Genomic DNA, 11,172 nt, shown 5'->3' on the forward strand with positions numbered 1-11,172 from the left:
CTATCAGCTAGATTACTCCTGGTACTGGAAAGCAATAGGGAAGCGAAACTGTCAAACACGTTGTGTGTTTTATATTGGATATCAATATGACTGCATTTTTTGTGTGCCTCATTTTCACTTCTCTTTCACTCACTGTGCTGTAAAATGTTGCATGTGCATTATAGCTGGGCTTGCGGGTGGAGATGATACCAACTCAGAGTATGATATGGAACTCTGCTGGCAAATTTATTTGTTGTATATGTTCTATTACAAGTATGCATAGCTAGACCGTGTCAAGGTAATCTTTGGATTCATTGTCTCGCATAATCAATGTTTTCTGAGTTTCAGAAATTTGTAAGAATTCAGAGGTAAAAAAAATGCTGCCAATCTGCAACCGTGATGAATACAATAACAGAGTACTTTTCCGTTAACAAAATCTTCCATTCATGGCAGCAAGAGAAGCTTGCATTCAGATTACATATATCTGTGCATATGCAACAGGATGCAAACTCAGAAATACTGTGCATTTTTCACTCTTTTTTTTTTGCATTCTCTGAATTCTCTCTTCTCAACAAAACTGAGACAACCATACCAGCAACAAAAGGTAAAACTAAAGAAACAATTGTGATGCTCCATTGCTTCTCTAAGCTGATGAAGTTGTTCGGTTTGCCTCCCTTTGATCATCTGAAGAACTTGAGTAACAGCAACATCCCAGTTCGCCTTCGTGGGGACATGATTAAGATTTATGATGGCTGTTTGTAGGGTGGACCTGTTCACCTTAACTGAACAGAGTGATATCAGCATAGAAGTACAAATTAATGGTTACTAACTTGCTATCTTCCACATGACAACACGGAAAAATAAAATGAAATCCCACGTGATCGTCGTCGCGAGAACTGGGCCCTCCCGCTTGCTCTTTGTTCCCTCCTCTAGCCCCGAGGAGGCGACGCGAGGCTCCCTCCTCTCCAGAAAACACGGTCGCTGTTGAAGAAGCCACCCTTCTTACCAGAAGGTGACATGCCATGCATGCCTTTCTCAACTTGAAAGATTAGAAAAAATAGCCTACCAATTAAGCGAACAGGATTTCTCTCTCTCTCTCTTACTAGCTCACCACGAACATGTAAAGAGATTAAGACTTCTGGCACATAGACTCTTATATTACCAACTCCCTCGGCTTGGTGCATAACAGATTAGCAGTGAACAGGGTTTCTTTAGCTTCAGACAATTCATCCAACAGGCATTTGCTTGCTGCGGAAACCAAAACCTATCAATGATAAAATGAAATATGCACCTTGATATATAATCGTCTGTGGAAAAAAGACAGAAGTTCCTCCTATCTATTATCAGGAAAAAAAGTACCATTATATTAACCTCGGATTACCTGCTAAATGCCTGCAAATCACTTGCAGCTCAACTTTCAAGAGAGCAGCGGTCGTCGCATTTTTCCACGGCTTTCACAAAACAGGCCTGCAAACCACATTATCAGTACTCTCTTCTATCCAACAAAATGCATGTCAACATAGACATAACTGCAATGTTGGATTCTACACAAAACTTGCTCTCTAAAGAACTCGATAAGCTGAGATAATGGACAATCTATCTCTTGCATGTTTTCAAGTATACTTCATGGATATCCTTTTTTTTCGAATTAAGGAGCATTGTCCCCAATTTCCATTCATTGTAAAAACTGATAAAACAGTATCCTTCAGCAAATTACAGTGCATCACCAGCAAAACGAGCTCAAAAACAAAAGGCATAAACGAGCCAACTCCAGCTACTACAGAAAGGCACCAGCACAGGCACAAGTACAATACGAAAACTAACTGCAAGACTCCAGCTACTACATGTTTCCCGGCTGAAATACAAAGCAAAACAACCAGAAAATCAAGCTCCTACTTAAGCTGCTCCGCTACAGCATGGGAAATTAACCTTCATGGGTATCTGAAAATGCTTCTAACTTTTCTGCCTAACAGGGACCCCAAGACGAACTTGCACTGCTCCGTTGAGCCATGACATCTGCTTGGGTTTCAGGGGATAAGCAATGTGAGATTGCTTGTGCTGCATGAACAACCTGAAAAGGAGATCCTGCTTTCCTGCAAAGAGATCACTGGACTTCGAAATACACCACATAGAAGTTAAAATGCTGCTAAGCGAAACACGTGGATGATCAGACGTAAGCAGGCTATGAATGATCTCAAGAACAGTTCTAACTTTTTGTACTAAGCTATCTGACCTTAGAAACCAAGGATGTGAGAACCAATCAACCTTAGCAAAGTGGCATAGGAAAAAGAGGTGAAGATCATCCTTCTCTATGCGAACAGTTCTAGAGTCCTGTACTAAGCCTTTTGATCTTAGAAACAAAGGATGTGAGAACCAAGCAGCCTTTGCGAAGTGGCATAGGAAAAAGAGGTGAAGATCATCCTCCTCTATGCAGCATCTGGAGCAGAAATTGCTAATATGAGTGGAGAACCTGCCAGCCGTTTTACATAACTGGGCACAGGGCAATGATCTTCCTTGGTAAGGTGGGCCCCATCAAGGAACATCTTCCCTGGCGAACATAACCGGGCACCTAACGCTGATTCAGAAACCACAGCCCAAGAGAAGCACCCTAAAAACAACTATTAGATGAATATCGCACCAGCCGATAAGAAATATCTCACTTTTGGCAATTCATTAGCTTTGTATCAAATATGTACAACTGCCAGGGCAGACTAACTGATGGTCGTAGGTGTAGATGTTCATCTAGAGAGTAGACATAAATACTCTGATACGGAAGTATCAATAAACATATCCAGTGCTCATACTTGTCCAGATCATTGGAACGTACAATGATAGACTCCATGCTGCCAAGTGCCAACTACATGGTTCACTTCTAAAAATAGATGTCTTGTGATCGATTTTGCAACTTCACGCCGGTACCACATAACCCATATATAGCATTTCTCAGTGAATAATTAAATGCGGCATCAACCGCATGAAACTAGCAGTCCAATTATACGCATACAACAAAATATAGTATAATAATATATTGAGTTATATGACTAAAATTGTTAAAATTACTATGATGATCTTGAAGGTATAATGTGAGGACCCTATCACTATCATCTTGTAAAATCAATAGTATAGTGTTTCATAGCAACTCCTCAAAAGATAACTTGCAGAATACTGACGCGTCAATGAAAAGATAAGGAGCAAAACCTATGGCGAGATAGTACTGTGATCTATTCTAGCCACCAGCCAAATTCGCAGCCCGTTCAGCCGATTTTACCTATCCTAGAGCACATAATCTTGGTAAATTTTATATGTGGAAAGTAAGTAACTAACTATAGAACAAAGCTATAGTAATTCATGCATGTCTAAGATGGTAGCTTTCAGAGAAACTAATTCAGCAGACTAATTTCACCTGCTTGCTTATTCGTTAACTTCTGCTAAGAAGCATAACAGCAATGTTTTGTTGGACTAGCTAAATACTCGTGCAATGCTACATATAATATATGCTCGTGCATTGCTAAGAAGTTTCTTTATTGCATGAGTTGGTTAAGCGTTTCTGTCATCGTAGTCTCTAACTTTGTGCAGGTAAAAAAAAAGGAGGTATGCATCAACCAAATCAACAACTAAATATGAGATCGCGATATGTCTGCTACATAGAATGTATGATAATTGCAGTAACTAATTTCTTGCTGACTTAAGAGGCAATCTCTGAGGGTGAATGGACCACCACCAACTCAGATCTTTATATATGTTTTGTCAGATATGACGAGTTCGCCTTACCCCAAACAACAACACTGGGCCACACACCAAAACTACACCTAGAAGGCAGCAACTTCTATTATATCATCAATAATTTATTTATTCTGCACATACCAACGTAATATGATCAAGAAATATATTTGTTTTTCCCTTAAAAGTTTCGACACCAAGCATTTAAACGGTTGAAGCTTAATTAATATTAAGAAAAGATCTTGCCAGTTATTTGCCAGTAGATGTTGCGGCGTTTTCCTAAAAAGTTTCCCAATCAAGAATTTGTACACTTTCTGTTGTTAGTTTTCACTTGTAAGCAGGAAGAAAAGATGTTCAAGAAATACATTGGAAAGTCACAACAGCATCCAGTGAACAAGTAAAAATCATTCGCCAAGCATATTGTGTCATGTATCACCCCACTCTACATCTATCAGAAGAAATTTGAACTAAAGCTATCAGCCTATCACCAAGTGTCAGTCAACTAATCTAGAACCTCTAGATGAACACGGTAAATCATAGATACTGCACCAACCTCTTTGCATAGGCGCACAACTCCTTTATTTGCATGCAAATTTGCTGCTTCCAAGGGTAAAGCCCCCTCACTCTTGTTGCAAAAATCCGTAAAAAGCCGTATTGCCCATTTCCTTATTTCTGATCAGTCAAAAATAATAAACATCCTATGAAGGGATTGCAGCTGAATTTATACCCTTCGAATCCTCACTCTCTTGATCCTCAGGATCCAACTGTACAGGCTTCCCGCTTCGCCGGCGCCTTATGATCTCCTGTGACTCCTGCATCAACCTGGCATACTTGCTCCGCACCTCCAGCATGGGGTGCTCCTCAATTGATGTGTGTCCCCCAGCCATGTATGCCTCTTTGAGGACAGCAAAGCACGTTTTCTCCTTCAACAGTAAGTAGAATATGTGCGGGTGCCGCTCAAACACCAGGTGAACCTTCTGTGACAGCCCCAGGTGTGTCCTGAGGCAGAGTAACCGTCGCCTCTCGGCAGAGCATGTCACAAACAGACTGAACAGCTCATGGAGCACCCCAACCGCCCGCTTCTCTGAAACATCGCTACCCCGATGAATGTTGCTGAAGTCCGCATAGGGAGAGATGTAAGGCAGCTTCTGGAATCCCTCCATCCAGTCTCCAATCTTCCGCTTCAGCCGAAGACCCTTGGACGGGAACAGCGGGAAGGGCACCTCCTCTGCCGACCCAAACCTCCGTATGGCACCCATTTGAAGCACCGACAGTGGCATTTCTTGATCTTTCCCATCATCGATGAGCCCCAGCTCCTTACCATGGTTCTCGTCCTCGGAAAATACAGCATCTCCGGTGGTCAGAATCCTGAATCCATCTTGCCCAATGTCGAAATCCGGGCGCTTGAAGTAGTCCTCCGGGATGCCGAGGTGCCAGAGCATGCCCTGCGCGACGGTGAGCGGGAGGCGGCGGGCCGGGGACATGAGGAGGAGGCGGCGAAGGCGGGAGGTGATGTCGGCGCGGCGGGCGGCGAAGACGTCCCGCTCCTCCCGCTGGAGGCGCGCGGCGGAGGGCGAGAGGCGGAACCAGGGGTGGTTGTGCTCGGGCCCGACGGACTCGACGAAGGCCGCGGGGAAGCGGCGCAGGAAGGAGGCGACCCGGCGGTCGGAGGTCTCGAGCGAGCGGCGGAGCTTGGAGACCGCGGAGACGGGGGTCGGCGACGGGGAGAGGAGGCGCGCGAGGGCGGCGAGCGGGCGGAGGTCCCGCGCGTGCGCGAGCACCGGGACGGCGTCGAAGGACGCGTCCTTCTTCCACCGCATCTTCACCTCCACGTACCCCATGGACTGGACGAAGGCGGCGAGCGGGGGCAGGGGCTTGGTCGGCCTCGGCGGCCGCGCGAGGGACCGCATGGCGCGGGGAAAGGGGCTCCCGCGAAGGGGTTTATGAAGCGGAAGGAGGCGGCCGGCGGTGAAGAGGTGGGGGAAGGCGGAGGTGGAAGAAGGAGGCTAGTATTTTTTTTTAGGGGTAAAGCCAATTTATTCATCAAAGTCCATAGAGCGTGGGAAGTCGGCCGAACGAGAGTGAATATTTGGCAAGGTTGTGTGCGTCTCTATTAGCCGCACGTCCTTTAAAAATAAAATTACAAACGAAGGAAGAAGCTCTACTTCTAATCTCATGAATGATTGCAGCATTTCTGCCCATACGTGACTTTGAGATGTCACTAACCACTTGCTTAGCATCAGAGGCGATGATCAAATTATCCAAGTTGAGGTCTTCAGCTAGGGCAAGCGCTTCTCGACATGCAATAGTCTCTAGGATAGTTTTGTCATCCACACCCGCAATAACCAATGATGAACTCCCCAGATAGTTGTCTTGTTGATCCCTACAGACCGCAGCGGCTGAACCTCTCCTCCCAGTTCTGACTCCAGCATCAACGTGTATTTTAAACCATCCTACTGGTGGAGCTCGCGGCCTAACATGAGCAGCTAGAGCACCTCTCGCTGTGGGCTCCTTTTTATTTTCCAGCACCTCGAGTTTCGCTATGAATCTCCTGACAAATTCAGTGGTAGCCTGCGGAGTTTGAAAAATCCCTTCGTGAATTGCCTTCCGACGGCCAGTCCATATTGCCCACAAAGTAACGCTAGCAATACAAACTGATCATGCGAGAGGGATTCCATACGCATGAATAATGAATGATGCCTTGACAGAGAATGTGACGGAGATGGAGACCATGGCGACGTCCTTTTACAAAAATCTGTACACATCAGAAGGGGTAGCTAACATGGGGCCGGTCCTGGATACTATCCCACGCAAAGTTACTGATATAATGAATGATGCCTTAAACGCACCATACAAGGAGGAGGTAAAAATAGCACTTTTCCAGATATTCCCGACAAAGGCTCCAGGCCCAGATGGATACCCAGCCCATTTCTTTCAGCGTCACTGGGAGGTGTGTGGTAATGATGTGACAAGGGTAGTTTTAAGAATTGTGGATGGTACAGAATCAGCAGCATGCATTAATGAAACAGTTTTGGTGTTAATACCAAAGGTAAAAATCCCACCTTATTAGCTCAGTTCAGACCGATTAGCCTCTGTAATGTGCTCTACAAAATTGCTGCAAAAGTGATTGCTAACCGTCTGAAAGTGATTTTGCCTGATATAATATCTGAAGAGCAGTCAACTTTTGTTCCTGGAAGGTTAATAACTGATAACATCATCACAACTTATGAGTGCCTTCATTTTATGAAGAGGAACAAAGCAAAGAAGCACCAGTCATTTGCACTCAAGCTCGACATGATGAAAGCCTATGATAGAGTCGAGTGGCCCTACCTGGGGGCGGTGATGATGAAACTAGGCTTCACGGAAAGGTGGGTAAATATAGTTATGAACTTAGTCATTTCGGTCAAGTTCTCGGTGCTATTCAATGGAAATAAGCTGGAGGAGTTTGAGCCATCAAGAGGGATCAGACAAGGGGGCCCAATCAGTCCATACTTGTTCTTTCTTGCAGCAGAGGGCCTGTCGTGCCTGTTAAAATCCAAGAGTGAGTCATCCAATCTGAGTGGTTTACAAGTGGCACCTACGGCGCCCTAGGTAAGTCACTTGTTATTTGCTGATGACAGCCTACTGTTTTGTAAGGCAAATAGTGCTGGTGCTGAGGAGGTGAACCTGGTACTGAACAGTTATTGTGAAGCTTCAGGCCAACGGATTAACTTGGCAAAATCATCTATCTATTTCAGTAAGGGTGTTCCTGATAGCACTAGGGAAGTGATCAAAGATTCTCTCAATGTTCCAAACGAAACACTTAATGAAAAGTATCTGGGCATGCCATCTGACATAGGAAATTCAAAGAACGGGGCTTTCAAATATCTGAAGGACCGTCTGTGGAGCAAAGTGCAACGTTAGCTTGAGAAAACTATGTCAACAGCGGGTAAAGAGGTGCTGGTAAAGGCAGTGGCACAAGTTGTGCCGATCTTCTCCATGTCTTGCTTCAAATTACCAAGGGGTTTGTGTGAACACCTTAATATGCTCATAAGAAAATTCTGGTGGGGTTCGAAGGAAGGCAAGAGAAAACCTCACTGGGTCTCTTGGAAGTCCATGACAGAGCCGAAAAGTATGGGGGGCCTCGGGTTTAAGGATTTCGAGCTCTTTAACTTATCTATGCTGGCGCGCCAAGCATGGAGACTCCTTCAAAATCTTGAAACCCTTAGTGCACGTGTCCTGAAAAGCGTCTATTTCCCGGATACAGATATACTGCGGGCAAATCTGGGCGGTCACCCAAGTCAGGTATGGCGAGCAATCGTCGAAGGCCGCGACGTACTAAAGCAAGGTATCATCCGACGCATAGGCAATGGTGAAACTACCAACATCTAGACAGACACTTGGATACCGAGGGACGAGATGTTGCGTCCGTACGGGTGTCGGGTGGCCAACCCACCAACTTGAGTGGCTGAGTTGATTGACAATACCAGTGCCACATGGGATGTTCAACGCGTCAACCAGGTATTCATGCCTATGGATGCTAAGGTCATCTTAAGTATTCCATTATGTACACGCAACACTGATGATTTCTGGAGCTGGAACTTTGAAAGAAACGGTGTTTTCTCGACCAAGTCAGCATATCGTATGCTAGTGGAAACTAGGCGGCGTCGGGAGGCATGGCTGGAAAGTGCAGCAGGCTCATCAACGACATCAGTAGAAGAGGGATCGTGGAAAACCTTATGGAACACTAAGGTGTCGGGGAAAGTCAAAATGTTCCTGTGGCGTTTATCACGGCAGTCCCTCCCAACAGAAGACGTTCGAGCTCATGGACATATGGCAGACAGCTCGGCTTGTGGGATGTGTGGAGTACTAGATTCATGGAGGCACTCTTTGCTAAACTGCACATCATCACGCTGTGTGTGGGCGTTGGTTGATGATGATCTTGCCCAATCTCTGGTTGCTACTACCGAACCAAAAGCCAAGCAATGGCTATTCACGCAGAAGGAGGCTAGTAGAATGGACGCCCGTCCTGGCGGTCGGAGCTTCTCATGGGCCAGGCCTTTGGGTCGGAGTCGGGGACCTTGGCAGCGCTGGGCTGCGATCATGGTGGATTGGTGGCCCAAGCATTGTCACTTGCTGAAGGTCAACATCTTTTCGTTGCTTCTGACTGCAAGGCTGCTGTTAACCATATATATATGAAGGATTTGGAGGAAATTATGGTGGAGTCGTCAAGGAGATTAAGGAGTGGATGAAGACCTTTATGTCTTGTGTTTTTGTTCATGAACATAGAAGCTCAAATTCCGAAACTCACAAGTTGGCTAGGCATGGGACATGTGTGGTCAGGATACTCTCATGATCCGATTGTCATTGCTGAAAACATCCCTAATCAGTAATAAAGCATGGCTGATTGTTCCAAGAGAAGTCATTCTCGCCGTGTTAAGCTTGTTGACTTCTTATTTTTTTCGAAAAGAGTGCTTTTATTAACTCATAATGAAGCATTAAAGAAATACAAAACACCATGAGCATACACTTCGCCTCTGCATAGTTAGGATGCACACAACCAACACCAACGCACATAAAAGATCACGCCGGCAAACAGCGAAGCCATAGAAGACCGACGGCCTGTATAGGCGGATGAAAAAGAAAAAAAGAGCAACGTTGATCTTCATCGAGAAGGTTTTTTTTTAGGAACATCCTCATCGAGAGGTTGCAACCACTGAAAATGATGTAAGCGTGTATAGTACAGACGCGATATCCACGCGAGTTGTAAACCATGCACAAACCAAGCGAATAGTATGTCACGGAGCCATTGATCGTTGGGCGAGAGAAGACGCTATCACCAAAATCCCACCTTAGAGACAACCCGACAGTCTCACGCTTCCTTCGCCAGTGTCTGTTAGTGATAAATCCGGGCATCCTAGACAACACAAACATGAGATATCATTGTCCCACCAAGGCGGCGATTTATCACCGGCAAATTGCCATGCACCATCTTCGTAGCGCGACATCTCAAGAAGGATCTCAGCCACCAACCGCTACGCTATGCTTGATCCCTCATCCACCCACAAGAGCACCGGTAAAACATGGAAGCATACGCCGGAACACGAACCTACCAACATCCACCGGGCCACCTAACCGATGCAAACTCCAAGACGATGCTCCCAAGAGAGTAAAACAACATCATTGGCATCAGCGTCCGATCTGAGATCACCCGAACCTAGGGTTTCCCCCGGAGCAACAGGCGGGTAGGCAAGAACGGTATTGACGACACCTTCAACGAGGTAACGATGCCCAAATGCATCACCATCGTCAGCATGGAAAATATCCAAACATAGCTTTCGCCATCCATCTCATCGTAGACGAACAATAAGTACTGAGGCAAGTCGTCCAAGATGAAACCACACCACTACCTCGTGCTTGTGGCCGATCCATAAGCCATGGATGCGTCACTATTGGCCGCACACCAAACCATCGTTCGCCGAGCCCTGCTGCCGCACGCATTGGAGATGCACCATCGAGCCCCGTTGTTGCATGATTCTGCTACGCATGCGTCGAGCGGCACCGCATGGCAGTGCATAGGAAGCCCACTGACCTCCAAGCTCCACCGGACCAGCCATCCTACCGTCGTGCCCTCGTGCAACCGACGTCCCACACGCAGACTGCACTAGGCGCCACCACGGAGAGAAGCCTGATGTCGGCTAGGACTACGTCAGTATTTCCCCAAAGAGGAACGAATGATGCAGCGCAGCGACGGTAGGTATTTCCCTCAGTGAAGAAACCAAGGTTATCGAACCAGTAGGAGAACCAAGCAACACAACGTAAACAGCCCCTGCACACAGATAACAAATCCTCGCAACCCGACGTGTAAAAGGGGTTGTCAATCCCTTTCGGGTAGCGGCGCCCCAAGATGGGCAAACGGACGTCAGGAAATTGTAGTAGATTGATAGATCGAACGCCAAATAAAATAAATGAGAATAAAACGTAACAAGGTATTTTTGTATTTTTGGTTTAATAGATCTGAAAATAAATGCAAAGGAAAAGTAGATCGCAAAGGCAAATATATGAGAAAGAGACTCGGGGGCCGTAGGTTTCACTAGTGACTTCTCTCGAGAAAAATAGCAAATGGTGGGTAAAAAAATTACTGTTGGGCAATTGATAAAACTTCAAATAATCATGACGATATCCAGGCAATGATCATTTCATAGGCATCAGGTCCAAGATTAGTAGACCGACTCCTGCCTGCATCTACTACTATTACTCCACACATCGACCGCTATCCAGCATGCATCTAGTGTATTAAGTTCATGTAGAAAACGGAGTAATGCAATAAGAACGATGACATGATGTAGACAAGATCTATCTATGTAGAGATAGACCTCATCATTTTATCCTTAGTAGCAACGATACATACGTGTCGGTTCCCCTTTTGTCACTGGGATCAAGCACCGTAAGATCGAACCCACTACAAAGCACCTCTTCCCATTGAGATAAATA

At 45.7% G+C, this 11,172-nt stretch overlaps 1 protein-coding gene across 2 annotated transcripts; it reads right to left on the reverse strand.

The window, feature by feature from the left end:
• Window positions 1–379: 379 nt before the first annotated feature.
• On the reverse strand, window positions 380–5,729 carry LOC109764930 (protein WHAT'S THIS FACTOR 9, mitochondrial). Of its 2 annotated transcripts, XM_073498286.1 has the most exons (4): window positions 4,253–5,729; window positions 1,361–1,446; window positions 857–1,243; window positions 380–761 (listed from the first exon to the last, which is right to left on the reverse strand). In XM_073498286.1, the coding sequence occupies exon 1, from the start codon at window positions 5,607–5,609 to the stop codon at window positions 4,398–4,400; it is 1,212 nt and encodes a 403-aa protein (XP_073354387.1). In that variant the 5' UTR covers window positions 5,610–5,729; the 3' UTR covers window positions 380–761; window positions 857–1,243; window positions 1,361–1,446; window positions 4,253–4,397. The 2 variants fall into 2 exon arrangements, with proteins under 2 accessions (XP_073354387.1, XP_045085173.1); XM_045229238.2 differs by having other exon boundaries at window positions 380–1,227.
• Window positions 5,730–11,172: the final 5,443 nt, after the last annotated feature.

This window comes from Aegilops tauschii, chromosome 5 (assembly GCF_002575655.3).
Source record: "Aegilops tauschii subsp. strangulata cultivar AL8/78 chromosome 5, Aet v6.0, whole genome shotgun sequence".
Lineage (NCBI taxonomy): Eukaryota > Viridiplantae > Streptophyta > Magnoliopsida > Poales > Poaceae > Aegilops > Aegilops tauschii.